Source organism: Cydia pomonella, chromosome 23, assembly GCF_033807575.1.
Source record: "Cydia pomonella isolate Wapato2018A chromosome 23, ilCydPomo1, whole genome shotgun sequence".
Classification (NCBI taxonomy): domain Eukaryota; kingdom Metazoa; phylum Arthropoda; class Insecta; order Lepidoptera; family Tortricidae; genus Cydia; species Cydia pomonella.
Genome location: NC_084725.1, coordinates 3,038,977 through 3,056,636, shown reverse-complemented (window position 1 = coordinate 3,056,636; position 17,660 = coordinate 3,038,977). Strand labels below are relative to the sequence as shown.

The 17,660-nt window shown below is 38.1% G+C and overlaps 1 protein-coding gene across 3 annotated transcripts in view; it reads left to right on the top strand.

Annotated features, from left to right (window-relative positions):
• Positions 1 to 17,660, top strand: part of LOC133530516 (talin-1-like) — a 108,444-nt gene that overhangs the window by 86,587 nt on the left and 4,197 nt on the right. For 2 of the 3 annotated variants that reach the window (XM_061868442.1, XM_061868444.1), the window contains 6 exons: positions 7,246 to 7,385; positions 7,538 to 7,603; positions 8,298 to 8,409; positions 9,453 to 9,540; positions 10,221 to 10,386; positions 11,219 to 11,358. In XM_061868442.1, coding sequence (XP_061724426.1) covers positions 7,246 to 7,385; positions 7,538 to 7,603; positions 8,298 to 8,409; positions 9,453 to 9,540; positions 10,221 to 10,386; positions 11,219 to 11,335 — 689 coding nt within the window. In that variant the 3' untranslated portion in view covers positions 11,336 to 11,358. Of the gene's footprint in view, positions 1 to 7,245; positions 7,386 to 7,537; positions 7,604 to 8,297; positions 8,410 to 9,452; positions 9,541 to 10,220; positions 10,387 to 11,218; positions 11,359 to 12,894; positions 13,016 to 16,349; positions 16,463 to 17,660 lie in introns of those variants that run through there. The other variant, XM_061868445.1, reaches the window with a different exon arrangement.

Genomic DNA, 17,660 nt, shown 5'->3' with positions numbered 1-17,660 from the left:
GCCTCATTTTATTTGTGTGATAAACACAGATTTTTGTTCCTGAGTCACGGATGTTTTTTATGTTTTTTTTTATACCACGACGGTGGCAAACAAGCATACGGCCCGCCTGATGGTAAGCAGTCACCGCAGCCTATGGATGCCTGCAACGTATACGTATTTAAGTATTTGTATATTATATGTATCGTTGTCCGAGTACCCACAACACAAGCCTTCTTGGCTTACCGTGGGACTGAGTCAATTTGTGCAAGAATGGCCCAATAATATTTATTTATTTATTTGTCTTATTTCCGGGTCAAAAGAATAATCAAATAACATTTCAATGTTGATGATAAAATGACCCAAAATAGTTTCGGGTCTCTATTGTTTCCCATAAAGTCTTTAGTCATAATGTATTGTTTGTCCGCATTTTCGTTAGCCATAATTTGGTTTTTCTCAGAAACGTGTAACATTTCAGGATTGCCATAAAACAAACCTATCCTAACCTATCTATAGGATGACCTAAGGAAAATTCCTAAAAAGTTAACGGTTTCAGAGTTATGACTAATGAAAATATGACTATCATTCATAAAAAAATAAAAAATATAAATAGTTTATTTACCAAAAATTTTACAAGATTTCCTTAACCTTTGACTGCCACACTAGGCTATGCCTGTGTTGTGGAGTCAGATTGAAAACAATACTAATTTGAATTACATCTTACGCTGAAGTTTTGGTTTTATAATAGGTTACTAATAGTAAAACATTTTTGATACCTAATAATAACAGGCTTAAACTAAATAGGAACGATCACAATTTAGGTAGAGTAAAATTATTACACGAATTTATATTATTAACCGTTGTAGACAGCAATTGTGTGTGTGGTGTGTTTGTGGTGTGTGTGTGTTTAAGTGTATAATATTACTAAGCGAAATTGAAGGCAAACTTTACCGCTAACAAAGCCTACCGAGAAGTTAAACCATTGATTTTACCAATCATTAACCTTCATTAAGCTTCTGTACCGTTATTTGAAGCCTATTTAATATTTGAGAGTGCGATGCTGTTTGACAGATGACGTAGCGGTTCACTATAGGCTGACACCTACCCCCTGGTACTCGTATTTCAAGTTTCAACCCCTCCACCAGGCGCCCGTGGCGTGCGGCCGCGGAGCTCTTCATTGGCGTTCTGTTTGTCGGAACGTTCGGTTCACTGCAAGAAATTCTGATTTGATGGACAGCTTGTGTTCGTCAATGTGTTTAGCAAAGCTGACACCTCATCGATTCACATCGCGAGCGCAGCGAAGCTGTCGCGTAAGTAAGCGATTCTTATTTTATTTTGTTTACAGCGAATCGAATCATTTTAAGCACGGAGCAGGTCCTTGAAAAAGTGTAAATGTGAATGGCAGTTTATAGGCCACAGTTTTATTGTCCTCCGAAAGGGAGGTTATAACGGTTCCTATTACAGTATAGAACTGCCTAACTTAGGAATAACTAAAAAGACGCGCTCTGCGACGTCGTAGTTTATGCTAATCAACTTGTGATTTTGCATTAAGTAACCTTAGGGTAATTACAATAATAATGATCGTAAGATATATATGACCTGATATTTTCCGTGCATTTCCAGATTTTCTGGTACTGTGCTGCTGTGATACAAATTATTTTCTTTTGCGTTTAAATCGAAATATCACAATAAAGGCTGGATTTGGAAGTACCCCCAATTTTAGAATGCTTGAGAACTGGGGCTAAAATGCCTAAAATAAGCTAGAATAAGAAGCCATTAAAGAAATACCATGTTTGGTATTGCCATGGGTACCATTAAACAGTAAAGTTACTCTAGTATCATGCTGGCTACCAAATTAGGGTCCTGTCCGCCTTAAAGTCGACGAAGCCCCGCTGTCGCGGGGCTTCTATTTCCGCTCTGAGGGACGAAAGGTAACTAACAAACCTACATCGAAAACCTCCTTTTCGATCTTTTTGTTTATATCCTTTGGAAAGTTTTTTCTTAATAATACCAATTTTGGATGCACAGTACCGTCAATATCTTTGTGAATTTTATTTTCAATTAAGGTATTTGTACGTAATAATAAATAGTGCAATTGCTAAAAGTGCCTTCTAGTTAAACCAAGGGATTTAAAAGTGAAACTCTTGTATGTAAAACTGACATATCCCCATTCAGTTGTGTTATTGTGATTTTCGTTTAAGGAGTTTTATTATATTTATATACGTATAAAATTTTAGTTTTGACATGTATAACTGCATACAGGAGGGGCACTATTTACCCCTTTGCTATAACTATAACCCTTGTGAGAAAAGGAGGTTCGAAATATCTTTTCATGACTTAAGAACGTAATTGAGACTGGGAAGTCGGGTGGTTACAGACCGCCGCTGCCTGCACAAGGCATAACACATATCCTGCTGCGTAAGCAGAGTTGAACAATCTTGCATCATGTTAAATTAGCATACTGTAAGCTTTCCCACCTGCGCAAGGTGTGGAGAAATTTACTACCATTGCGTAACTTATTGTACCTATACTACCTGTACCTATTATGGATATCCGCCATGGCCTACTACAATAACTATCCTGCTACTTAGCAGAAGGTTTATTAAAATATAAATATGTGCTGTCAAGCATACATACATAACGTACCTAATATTTCCCGCCTGCGTAAGGCGAGTGAATATTATTATTTAGCCAGCTGAAGACCTGACGCCTGCGCAAGGTGTGCGATTTCCATTATCCTGCTACGCTAGCAGATGAAGCAAAATGGCTACTATAAGACCAGTATACTTAACACAATGAACATGGTTCCAAACGCCAAGACCTTTCCCGCCTGCGCAAGGCGTGTGAAAATGATTAGTCACTGGGGCTAAAAGTCAGACATGGTTTTGATACTGTTATTAGATAAAAGTATATTAAGATCATACAACATGCCTGCGCAAGGCGTGCAACATCCATGTGCCTGCTGCGCAAGCAGGTATCAATTGGTTCAAGGTATCATTAATCAAATATTGGTACTACAAAGCATTTATGATACAAGTACCTACTTAACATGTACCTATCTATTTCTATAAGCCAAGATTTCAACTCCCATGTAAATTTCCGCCTAATTCACAATCATAATTCATAATCATTCATTTGCACATAAAAAGCCTACGCAAGGCATTCGAGAAATAATTTTTACTATCGTTTTGCTGCGAAAACACACCCCACTAAACATGACTGGCCCAGGAAGACCATAAAACCCTAAAAAGAAAAAATAAGCCTTGACACACTCACTGCCAGCGACCCGCTAGGCGTATTCCCTTTTAGTAGGCGCTTTGCGAGACATACTGTTTTCCTCGCGTGATCAACTTCGCTCGTAACGCGTAGCTCACGCGGGCACTGAATGTGTTAACTGGCTTTCCGGTGAGTAATATTAAAAATCACCATAAGTGGTTCATACTTCATACGTGGTCCATTCAATCATGCTAATAATCGTGTTATTTTGTATGTCATGACCAAGGACTTGATAGTCTAGAGTTCATGATACTAATTGTTTAATTAAAATTTTGAAATTTGTTTTGAATTGCCTTAATCAACCGGCCGCCCCGCCGCTACATAGTTCTAATGATGTAAAGATATAAATATATTACCCTGGACTGGTTCAAGGTTCTTGGCCATTCATCATTTAACCCCATTTGGGTCAAACACAACAAAGGTTGGGAAAAATGTATCCCGCCCGTAGCAGGTTAACAAGATTGCAGCAGCATAGCGTAGCTTGAACTCCGTTAACGTTGCGTTGTCTACAGGAAAGACGTGAAGGACTTAATAAAATGTCTATGACCCACAACTGGTATATAATCATAGCTCAATGCAACTCATCAACGCAGTCCAAATTAAAGAAAGCCATTTCGGTTATTAATCTAGATGAATACATCAGGCGTTAAAATATATGTCCTAGATGTCGGGACGACTTCTTGTTAATAGCCAAAAGTGCTTTTTTGGATAACGGATACAAACCCTTAAGGGTTGAGATACATACATTTACCTATTGGTTCGAATCTACTTTAAAATACTGTGTGGTTATGATATTCATTATAAAACATTACAAATTTCCCGGGTGGAATTAAGCAGGCGTACATAGGCTACGGAGACTGCTTACCATCAGGCGGGCCGTGTGCTTGTTTGCCACCGACGTAGTAAAAATGGCAAGCAACCTCGAAGGTTATTTCTATACCAATGTTCATTAATTGGTGTCCTATGAAATTATTCCCATAAGTATTCAGTTTTTGGCAACAATAATGTACAAGACAAAGTTTCTGTATTGTATACTGTATGTTACAAAATATATATGTGAGAATCAGTGAGCTCACTGAGATAACAGAATTGCTTTAAATCACCGTTGATACAATGTAAATGCTAGACAAGTCTGCGCCATTGGGCTTGGGTTGGGTTGGGTTGAATTACCTACTTATATATAGTTCTCAAATCTCGTTTAAAGTAATGTAACATTAGTTTTTCTTCAAAAACATAAAAATAGGAAGGCTACTTAATGCCAAATGATTAAATACTGATTATTTTAACGAAGGTCTTTGACCTTACTATCTAACCCGCCAGTCAATAACATATCCTTGGTAAGATAAATAGTTATGTCCATACATCTCGCGCTTCCTTGAGCTTGCACCAGGTAGTACAAGTAGGTAATCCTGAAATAAGGTACGAGTAGATTTGTGGACAAAGCTGGGACTACCAGTTAGCATGGCTATTACCTACTTATGTGTTTAAAATTATGCGAATTGTAATTTATTCAAACACTTTAGCGAACGTAGATCTATCATCTACGCACAGGCCTAACCTTGGCTTATCAGGAACGCAGACATTGTAATATGTGAAATACCAGACGATACAAAGAACCAAGCGGGAGAGCACTCTCCTGGCAGAGTTTTCAAGTTAAATTGTAGCTCGCTAACTGAAATTGACGAGCTTTTAGTGCCAATAGTACAGATCTTGTTTAAGATTTTAATCAGTCACTTTATGTTTTTAATATGTATGAAACTAAAGGCCAAGTAAGTATATTCAGGTGAAAGCCTTAAATATACCTATACATCTTGCATGATGGTACATAATTTCAACAGGATACTCGTAATAATGATACCTCCAAGAGGAAAAATCCTAGTATTATTTTTGCTGTATTGCAGGCATTTAATTGATAAAGGTTATGTTCTTACCATACTGGCCCTAATTATTGTACATGTAATAAAATAAAACCACATTATAGGCTGGTTAAAGTATGGGCTTAGGCCCAAAAATATTTTAGAATACTCTCTGGGGTAAGACTACCATCGTAGCGAATATCAAAGAAAAATTAAAATGGTTACAGCAAATAAGTTTTGTTGTGTATTATGATTGAAAATTGGATATTCTACCAGCTTATTTACAGTCTGAATGGCTATGCACTGTACACAACTACAACGGTGAGAGTGGTAACGGGTTGAACTCTTTTGGATGAGTAACATAAAGCTGTTAATAGCGCTACCAAATTAACCTACTATATCACTTACTGTCTATTTGTTATTTAAGAATGTTCAAAAGCGGGAAAATAAGGACAGCTAATGTTAATCCATGAATTAATTGTCCGAGAGCCTGATTACTTCTACAATATAATAGACAATATTGCATGTTGTGATAAGTGCACTTTTCATATGATTTACTTTGCCCTTAAGACTGTAGGATTTTTGGAAAACAAACAAGCGAAGCTCTGAAAAATGTATATAAAAATCGTTTTTGTGAGCCTATAAGTTAAATTGTATCCTGCTTCATAAGTAAATACCAATATTTGGTAACCATATCTGGGTAAAAGACACTTAAAAGTGTCAATAATCAAGTTTATTTTCTTTTTGGCAAGGTAATATAAGGTCGAATACGAGTCAGTTTGTTAGAATGTGGACCTTGAAATCAATTGAAAGTATTGAAACACATATAATGATCTCAATGTTATTTTTGGATGGATAAAATAAAAAGTATAGTTATGTTTTCATAATTTATTTTAATAAACATACAGTTTTCTATATTTATAGGTCCTATCTATAAATAACATTGTAAAGTAAAATATGTCACTGCACACTTTAAGCCTTTTCACATTCATCCATGTACCCGGATTGTTAAGTACACTTGTACTTGTTGTCTCCACCATTTTCACATATCAGTATAAATTAATCACATTGGCGTTTTCTGACCACCAGGCGATCACAGACACGTCTCAAATATTAAATAGGCTTCAAATAACGGTACAGAAGCTTAATAGCAGCGTTTTACCTTACAATAAAACGCTTATTAAGCGAAATACCTTATTTGAAGCCTATATTTTTATATTCGCCTGTGGCTACAACACTCAGTTGCAATAAACCAAATCACTTATATAATGCCCGTCGAGGGTATTTTTAACTCACTGCGTTTTCTCCTACCATGCAGGTTGCACTAAGCAACATCTATAGTCTATACACACAGGTCAACTGGTATGTCTCTTCATATTGAAAACGAAATAAAAAATAATATAAAATTCAAATCTTTTTCGAATGTGGTATATTGCAACTTCGTTTTATTTATATTTTGAGACCCAATGAAGAGCTCCGCGGCCGCACGCCACGGGCGCCTGGTGGAGGGGTTGAAACTTGAAATACGAGTACCAGGGGGTAGGTGTCAGCCTATAGTGAACCGCTACGTCATCTGTCAAACAGCATCGCACTCTCAAATATTAAATAGGCTTCAAATAAGGTATTTCGCTTAATAAGCGTTTTATTGTAAGGTAAAACGCTGCTATTAGTTGTTCTGTTTCATTATAACTAAGATGTTTTAACCAAGACATAACTGTTGTTTTAGCTTCACCTGCATTACATTATGACTTTCAATAATTATGCCAAACAAAGGGATCCGAATAATTTCACTCACCCCATTGGTCTTACTTACCCCTTTGTATACAGTCATTCTGGGAGCCAATTCCGAGTATAAATCTGGTGAGGAGGTAAAAAGATGTAAAAAGGGGGCCAAAGTTTACCTACGTAGTCCTACCTTAGCAACCCTGCATAGATAGTTATGGAAAATATAGAACTATAAGGTTGCCAGAGCTCAACGAGAGTGCGGAGTAACACCTCTGGAGTTGCAGGCTTACATAGACTACGGAGACTGCTTACCTTCAGGCGGGCCGTATGCCTGTTTACCAACGATGTAGTATAAAATAATTGAAACTACTGCTAGAATATAACTGCTTACATATTCCTTTTTACTGACCAGATGAAGCGAAACGCAAGTTCATACTAGAGCGGAAGATAGCTGATCTCCTCGCACACCTGGGCCGTGTGACAAAGACGGCACGAGTTGTCGCCGATGTACAGGGCGGTGATGGTGCCGAGCTGCATCAATGCACCAACCAGGTTTGAACTCTTTGACAATTATTTTTGGAGTAGTTTGAGGCCAAAAAGCAGTCGAATAAATCCTATTTTTGCATGGTCTTATATTTTCATTTATGTAAGGAGATTTGAGGAAAGTTAAACGATAATTTAGTTTACATGAAGTATATTTTCAGACGGAATTGTTGGCTCCGATGTTGGTGAAAGCTGCTGAAAAGAGAGTCATGCATCCTACTGAGACGGTAAGAAATTTTTAGAACTTATTCAAATCGAAATAAGTTCAAAATTATCCGAATCTGAATCCAGATGTGACAGATTTTCAATACAAGTTAAGGCCCTAACAAAGGCGCTTTTTAAGAATGATTTCAATCAACCTAGCTAAAAATAGGATTAAAAGCATGTTTTGGCATGAGCGCCGCCAGGATTACTTTCAGGGAGGTGCATAATAAATGTAATAGAGGAATCGATGCAGTCATTTTTTCTTGTGTTATAGTCCCGAGTTATGCTATCTAAATCGTTGCAAACGTATATTGGTCCAACTCTAATGCTGGTGCAGACGTGTAAAAAACATGTAATTATTTTACTTATTTTCTTTCCTGCCAGGGAGGTGCAAGTGCACCCCCTTGCACCCTGCTGCCGGCGCCCATGTGTTTTGGTGTGTCCGAAAACAACATACTTGAATAAATCAAACACAATTCACACAATTTTGTCAATAGAAATATTTTGTAAACATATCTTCGACTTTTTTTTTCGTCATATCTGCAAGTACATTTCGTTATAGCAGTTCTTAGTGATGCGTTTATATAAGTGTTTTAAGAATGTATGTTGTATTATTTTGATTCTGCGAATAAAATGTACATTATTAAACCTCATTTAGCAATTTTCAATGTCTTATTACTAGGTTATAAGAAGAGTAATATGTTTTGTGTGATGCAGGCGGTTGTTGAGGAGTACAGAACGCAGCTGGCGCAGTATTCGCAGTCACTGTCCAAGGTTCGAGACCTGTGCGACCGGGCCGTGGATCCCATGCAGTTTGTACAAACTGCAGGTAAGCACCCTAAATGTAGGGCCTGAGTGGATGCTCGGAGCGGAGCGTTCAGCGTCGCGTCGGGCTCACATGTGATTTGAGCAGCGTGCACTAAGGCAGCTCCTATACGTTTGCATTTGTTTAACATGCACGCCCAACTCGAGCGTCCACTCAGGCCTTACACTATTTTTTTTTTCATTTTAGCACTTTTCCAGTTGTATCAATCAATCAATCAATCAATCAATCAATCATTTATTATTTCGTCATCATAGGTGTAAAATACATTTAGTACAGGTGATAGGGTGTTTTACATGTAGCAGCTATGATGTACCTTTCCGGCGTACGACATTTTAAAACATAACTACCTAAATACTAGAAACTATCCTAAGGGAATTCGGGGTTCCAATTTTCCGCAACCCAATCCCTGGAGCACAGAGACTTTTCAACTTTCGCAGGCATTGGTTTTTACGACAGCGACTGTCATCTGACAAACTTCTTGCGAACTTAGAAAGTCCGATTCCTGCACGATGTTTTCCTTAAATAAACTCCTGAAGAACGGTATGGTATTAACCAAGTGGTTTTGTCGACCTGTCTGGCCTAGTGACCCTGCCTATGAAGCTGATGGTCCTGGGTTCAAATCCTGGTAAGGGCATTTATGAGCACTGAATCACGGGCATTTTCTATGTATATAAGTATTTATAAATATTTATGATGATGATGATGTAATCCTGTTATCCCAAATTAGGGACATAGGGCTCGCAGAAGAATTTTCCATTTGGCGCGATCCCGAGCGGCTACTTCCAGCTCTTTCTAGCCGAGTCCAGAAGAAGATGAATATTTATATATTATATTTATCGTTATCTAAGTACCCACAACACAAGCCTTATTGAGCTTACTGTGGGACTTAGTCAATTTGTGTAATAATGTTCTATAATACATATTTAATAGGATAAGGAAATAGGATGTGTTATTCTGCTGACATTATGAGTACGATACCATTACCCACACGAAATCGCCAACGTCATACACGAGTACTATGAATGAATCGTAAAATTCTATTGCAGAGGAAACAATGCAGCGTATGAAAGAAGAATCAACCGCGCATCAAAACGACCTACAAAAGTGCTCAAACACCTCTACGGCTATCAGGAAGTAAGTTATCGAATTTAAACTACCGTGAGACTTATTATTAATGTTAGTGTAAGGCCTGAGTGGACGCTCGAGTTGGGCGTGCAGCGGGGCGGGGCGTGCGGCGTGCATGTTAAACAAATGCAAACGTATAGGAGCGGCCGCAGTGCACGCTGCTCACATCACTTGTGAGCCCGACGCCACGCTGCACGCCCCGCCGAACGCTCCGCTTCGCTCAGGCCTTAGACTTAGTACTTGAGAAAGGAGACCTAGGCTCTCCGAAACGTCGCAGGGGTAACTAAAACACGTGAGTGTAAATCGTAGAATTAGTTTAACTCTCCTGCTTATAATCTTAGCGCTTTCTCGGTTAACTTCAAACCCGAACCGAACAATAAATTAAGTTACTCATACATATGACCTTCTCACCTACAGGAAGAATAATCACGACGTTTTCGTTCACTAAATAATAACGGACAAATATCAAATTTTACAATAAAAAAAACATCAGCTAGACGACCTTGTATGAATATTCTCGATAGTCTTTATTATATCCATTTTCTTTCTGACCAGCAAATATTTGCAGTGATATGTTTCGAGTCAATAACAACAGGTGACAAAGTTTTTAATCTCATAATCCTTAACAAATAAAGTAGATAATATGTTACAGTTGTAAATCCTTTGCTCAACCCTACCGTTCTTTCCAGGCTCGCCCACCGCGTGATCAATGTCAGCATGTCGTCGCAGAACGCCCAGCGCGACCCGGAGCTCATGCGAGCGCTGACAGCCGCGCAGCAGAAGCTTAAAGAGGCTGAGCCGGCGCGGACCTTGCGAGCTAGCAAGCTGCCTGACTGGAGGGACAACATCGCTGAGGTGGGAATAGTATTGTAATTTACTAAATGCTAAAACAAACTAAAAACCAAGCCCTAACGAGCTGCACACGGTACCCTGCCTTTTCGCCAAAAATTGTATTGCCGAATTTCACTTGCCAACCAATTTTTCGCAGACATTTCATTTGGCAGAATAAGTTTTCCCAAAAATATGTATACACGACCTTATGGCCCATATATTAGGGAAGTGTGACTTTGACGTGACCGTACTAGATTGGTTAGGTTGAATTATGTAAAGTTAGGAAATGAAATTCGCCCAAATGAAATTTCTGCGAAAAGATTCAGCGAAAATTGTATTGCAGGATTCGGCAATACAATATTCGGCAAAAACGCAGAGAACCGCTGTACACACAAGCGCAAGTTGCGAGGCAATGTCAAGTTTAGATTTTCACTAAGCAGTGAACTCTCTCAGGGTATTCAACTATTCATATTTATCAAAACAACATTTAGAAAACATTTTACGGTGAGGAAATGTTCGGTGATTCAGTTGTCGGGCGTCAGACCGTCAACATCTCCAGCATCTCCTGAGGATGCCTCGTAGAGAGGCGAAACACGTGTCGAGTTTTGTACTTATGGTGGTGGGTTGTTATATTTATTTGCGTATTTTGCGGTGTGAGGGTGGGAACATTAATTGCATGTAAAAATACGCAAGTAAGTATAATGGGTTAACACTGTTGATTAAAAGCGATTGGATCGGGTTTCCAAAAGGTCGCAAGATCAAGTCTTGCTCGAAACGGTATTTTTTTAAATTTTTCCTTTAGTAAAAAAATCTACGTGATTCTAATTGGTTTATTGGTTTTGATTGTTCGTTTCAGATTCTGCGTGCCACAGGGGAAGTGGAATCGGTGCTCGGCGGAGAGATGATCTTCCAGAAACAGCGTGAAACTGATCAGCCGATATACGTAAGTGTTTGCTTTTTACTGGATATGTAATATTTATAATACAACACAATAAATAATCTTTACAGTACATATGGGGCTACTTTATAGCACTAGTGCGAGAAGTAGCATATTACGTTACTGTGTCGAACATTTAAAGGGCCATATGTACTGTAAAACGTTGTACGATACATGTGCGAATAGGTAATTCGCAACTCGTGTCGATTTAAAACACTCCCTTCGGTCGTGTTTTAATTTATCGCCACTCGTTTCGAATTTCCTATTTTTCGCACTTGTATCGTAATGTACTAAAATGGATTTGACTGGAATAGATACTTTTAATCTCAACATTCATCAAAAAATCAGACAGTTTCTCATCATCAGAGGCTTGTGTATCATAAAATCCTAATAGGTACGTGATCGCGCCCGCAAAAACGTCCCACTTGTCGCTTGCCATAAGGACGAGATTTGCTTGTATCTTTAAACGAATAACCTGTCAAGCCGTTCTTATGGTTAGCGACAAACTTGGACGTATTGCCGGTCGCGGTCACATACCATGCCATAACTAAATTTCTCAATCCATTAATGAGATATTTGTGCATAAAGAAGCCTTTTGATTTACCACATATACTGTCTCCATTCCGTGCTGGGTGAAGGTATCAATCATACAGCGCTTTAGCCCTTTGATTACCACGCCACGCCTATGGTGTGCAGCGCGGCTTCGTGAATCTTATCTGAATGCACGAAGGTTGATATTGGGCTGTAGACACGTGCGTCCGTTGACGTTTTTGACGGTTAAATAAAAATAAAATAAAATTCTTTTATTTCAGACAGGGTCCATATACATCTTACAGTTAAAACTACAAATAAAATAAAATAAAATGAAATTAAAAAAACACAATTACAAATTATACCACAAATAAATACTATTCTTATACACACCTTATTTATATTACACCATTTACACATAACTGACACAAAAATACCCATTAATAATCAATATCATAAATAACATTTTTATTAAGTTGGATCATGCAACAATGATTCATATATGCGCAGTCGAACCTGCTCGCAATCATTGTCAGAATGCTGTTGGAGCTGCCCCTCACCCTGCGCACCAGGGAGGCGCAGCGCTTCCGCATGGTGGCATGGAAGCAGTCTACCCTGGCTATAGCGCAAAAGTGGCGATACCTAAATTAAAACACGACCGAAGGGAGTGTTTTAAATCGACACGAGTTGCGAATTACCTATTCGCACATGTATCGTACAACGTTTTAAAGTACATATGGCCCTTTAAATGTTCGACACAGTAACGTAATATGCTGATATTCGCACTAGTGCGGTAAAGTAGCACCATATGTACTGTAATAGTACATTACGATACAAGTGCGAAAAATAGGAAATTCGAAACGAGTGGCGATAAATTAAAACACGACCGAAGGGAGTGTTTTAAATAGACACGAGTTGCGAATTACCTATTCGCACATGTATCGTACAACGTTTTACAGTACATATGGCCCTTTAAATGTTCGACACAGAAACGTAATATGCTAATTTTCGCACTAGTGCGGTAAAGTAGCAACATATGTACTGTAAAATGTATTATGTTCTAGAACGCAGCCCTCAACCTACACGCGGCGGTCCGCGAGTGGTCCGCCCGGGACAACGAGATTGTCGCCGTAGCCAAGCGGATGGCCGTTCTCATGGCCAAACTATCGGACCATATGCATGACGGTATGTTCCAATTATATTATTTATTTATTTTTCACTTACAATCGAGACTGAACGTCAGAATATTTAAAATTTATGTCTTTTGCGCCGGAGAGTTTGCATGAGCTGAAGCCTGGAAAAGAAAAAAAACTCGTAATTAACCTGCGTATATTTATGTCCAAATTTTTGTACTTTGGGAATATATTTAAGGAATTTTTGTAATTTGGGATTATATTTATATTATCATTTGTTTTGTTATTAACCTATTTTGTAAAATTTTCTTCAACCAGAGTTTGGTCAGAACGCTCATTTTAGTCGTTGGATGGAAGACTCGGGTATGAATTAAAAGATATCGAATCAATTTCATCCGGCTGCTGGGTTGATTGGCTTCATAGGAATAATTCAAATCATTTAATTAGGCAATTCACACATTGATACCTGGATTTGCTCCCGTGTGGTGACGGCATTTCACGTCAATGTGTGAATAGCCTTAACCCTTTAATTCGCAATGAAAAAAAATAAAAATAAAAATAATAATTAAAAATAAGTTTTGATGATCTTTTTGAGAGGGCACTCACTACCTCGATTAATTTTTACGCGCTTTAAAGGGTTATCTGTTAGCTCAGCTATTAAATTGGAGATTCCAAAAAAATATGCACTTATCAGAATGGAATGAAGCATGTAACACAAATAACAACAACGCACCAAATCTCAATTTCACTGCACTTCATATTTACCACATTAACTGTTTCTGTCTTGGAATAAATTTTTAAAGTCTCCTGTCAGTCACAGTCACAAAACCCTCTGGAGACCGCCATAAATAATTCAAATAACATAGATTCCATTATTCCAAGCAAGGCTCGGAAACCGGTGAAATATCCAAACCGTTATCATGTACTTGGCGCAAAACCTTTTAATTTCGGTTTCGTTCGTAAAATCGTTATTTAAAAACCGGTTTTAGAACATTTCCAAAAGCTCTTGTCAGATTAACCGGTTTAGAACAATAAAAACCGGTTCCTTCCTATGCCAGTGTCTGTGTTTACGCGGCACACCAGATCGGCCGGCCGTCCCATATCGCTCATCGAATAAACCGGTTTATTTATGTTACTATAAAGTCCTTAAAGCGTTCGCGTTCTTATGAACGGGAGTAAAACCGATATAAACTGGTATTTACCGCTATTTTTAAAATCGGTTCCAAGCCTTGTTCCAAACGTGCCCGTGAGCCCGATTCAGATTTAACTTGTTACGATTTCGGTCTTATTTTGATACGACCTTGGAGAATGCTCACGCTGGTGCATGCGAAATGAAACAAAAGTCGTGCATGAGATGTGCGCCAACCAAGACTATCGTCAAGGTCATTGAGGTATATACTAGAGTCGGCATCTAACAAAATGTTTCCGCACCTCAATGAAGTGCCGGCACTGCGTCTCTAATGTTTCCCATAAAGTTTTAAGTCATAATGTATTGTTTGTCCACATTTTCGTTAGTCATAACTTGGGTTTTCTTAGAAACGCGTAACTCTTCTGGATTGGCATGAAACAAACCTAACCTAACCTATCTATAGGATAAACTTACGAAAATCCTGAAAGGTTAACGGTTTCTGAATTATGACTAATGATAATCTGACTATCATTACATTATGACTTTCAATAATAATGTCAAACAAAGGGATCCAGCCGGCACTTCATTGCATTTAGTACGTCTCCGACTACTGGCGAGATGTAACGGAAAAAAAAAATTCAAAATAGCTAATAGATTAGATTTCGCAGATGTAACACGTGGGTAATATTGATGACCTAATTGTTTGCAGAATATATACACAATAATGATTATACCTAGATATTTTTCTAGCAGGAACAGAATGTGCTTAGTGCTTACCACAATAAAAATATCGACAATCTTGTTATCGATAAGTATATACTTACTACTTCAACGAATTATGTATATATTTAAGTAAAAGAGAAAGAGGGTCATTAATACATCAGTGCGATACCGTTAATAATAAAAAACTAAGATACACCTACACTGTAGCCATATACAGAGACACAGACACAGATTTGCTATGGGATCAAAATTGGGTTTATTATAATACATGTTGTATCATTCTGCGTCAATTTGAAAGACAATTTGGGTGTGTGTTTATCATGGAGTGACTTATGAGAGAATTAATTCAGTGACACGAAGAAAGAAAGTTACAAAAGGGTTTCAATTTGTTTTCTAAAGTATGTAAAATATAAATAAATTTATAGTTTTGTTACTATTATCTATTTTTAACGCACCCTATTACCCTATATTTTTCTTTGTATTACCTCTATCACGTTGACTGTCGATGTTTTTATTTTGTCAAACACTTAGACGTCAACGTTCTTGCTACAAAAATATCTAGGTATAAATGATATATTACTCTTTATATAGTGTTTTTCTTATTTTAAAGAGTATTTTTACCCACGACGGAACAGAGACGGTATATGCCTTCGGGGTGAGAGGATGTTTGTGCAAACCAATGTTGCCATTTTTCTCAAAAAATACTAGTCCGATTTTGATGCGGTTTTCAGAGAAGGGTTCGGGTTTGATTGGTGCATGTTCTTAGGTGTTACGGTGACAACTCACCAGAAGGCGCTGCAGTAAACATTTATTTGAGCATCCTTTTTCAACTAAGTTTTAACCGTCGTGGGTTTTTTCAAAAATTTTAATTTTTCTTATATTTAGAGAGTATTAATTTGTCATAAGCGCGATTTGATCAAAATTGCTATGAGTATTGAAGTCAAATAGACTGGATTTTATGACTATTTTTATAATCTTTCACATAGTCAGTGTCACATATATAAAACAATTTCAATACACTTGTAAGGAATAAATACATTTTATCTAGATTCTTTAGTGCGTATGTAGGCAGAAAATGAACAGTTGTCATAACAGTTTCGCCTCTGGCTAGCTACGTAGCTACGCTTATTCTTTAGCTTAGTGACAGACGTCAAACACCAAAAATGGTGGACCGGACACAATTTGTTCCCGATAGAGACTGTGCGCGTTGGAGGGTCTGCCATCTTGTGACCTAAATCGGAACCATATACATGTACATTTATTTACACGTCACGTGTTTTCTTGTGCATAGTAAGTGCTGCCATCTTGTGGGCTACATCGGAACAATAAACATCACATTTACGCCTCGCGCCAAAAATCTGACGGCTCCTGTGCTACCTCCTACAGTTCATGCACGCTCCCTATAGCCTGTCTAGTACATTTACGTCAGTGGTCAAGGTCATATTAAAACCAGTTCGGAACTATAACGAATTGTCGATGTTTATGTTTGCTACACATAAAAGTTTATTTCACTAATTTGTTTCTCCATGTTCAGACAAGAAACGCGAGGTGATATCAACATCGAAGGCGATCGTCGCCGCTTCCCACGAAGTGGCGCGTTTGGCGCGAAAACTGGCGCTCGAGTGCACGGATATGAGAATAAGAACGGTTAGTACCTAGTTAACGTCAAAACTAGTCCAGAACTGTAAAACAAACCTCAATGCACTGGCTAACTCCAACAAAGTCATACTTAGATGGGTACCAGGGCACTCCGACATTAACGGAAACGAATAAGCGGACGAACTTTCTAGAAAGGGCGCAGACACACCCCTGGTCGGCCCAGAACCATTCTGTGGAATCACAAAACGGGATGCATATTCTCTGCTCAGCAATTTAGAAAAAATAAGGGCAAACGATTAGTGGAAGTTCGTAAACGGACAAGAACACTCAAAAGCTCTAATCAAAGGGTTCAACAGCAAAACTGCTAGGGAGCTTCTAGGGCTCAAAAGACACAAAGCCTGCGCGGTGACCAGAATTTTGACTGGACACTGTAAGTTGAACAAACATATGTTTCAAATTGGAAAGAAACAAGATGCGACATGCAGGCTCTGCCATGAGTCAGAGGAGACTGCAATGCACATTCTCTGCTCCTGTGGAACACTAATGTCAAAAAGAAGTACCCACTTAGGGCGGCACGTATTGCAACCCTATGAGGTACAGAACATTACGGCCCAAAGAATCTGAAATTTCCTGGATTCAACGGGCATCAGTAATGAACTTTAAAGGGCTGTCACAATAGATCAATGCCTGGTCGACGTGGCACACAAAGGCCCACAAACTACAATAAAAAAAATATATTTATTCGTTAGCATACATGCTTTTTTCAATAACAGGGTAGATGTCTCTTTTTAAGTATTCAGAGATACTTGTGATAAGAGACACCGCTCTTCCGCAGTAAAGTATCTTAACTAACAAAGGTGATACAGATTAACTTAAAATACAGAAAATGCTATATTACTACACGATGAGTTGAGTAGAAAATAGAAAAGAAAATTAATAAACTTACAGGGTAAAGATGCCAGGTTTCCAGTTCACTTAAGAGGGGAGTAGGGAAGGGGAGGAGGGGAGGGGGGTGTATGTGTGCGTGTGTCAGTGTGCATGTAAAAATAATAAATAATAATAATAGTACCTAATTTCAGTTTCAGTTTATTTATTCAAGAACAATTTACATCGTGTTTGAATATTCATTATACATATATACAATTAATATTAACCTAGTGAGTACACCTATACAATAGAATACCAATAAGAAAAAGAAAAAGGCATGCAAAACATAAAAAAAAACTCAAACTCAAACCTCCAAGAA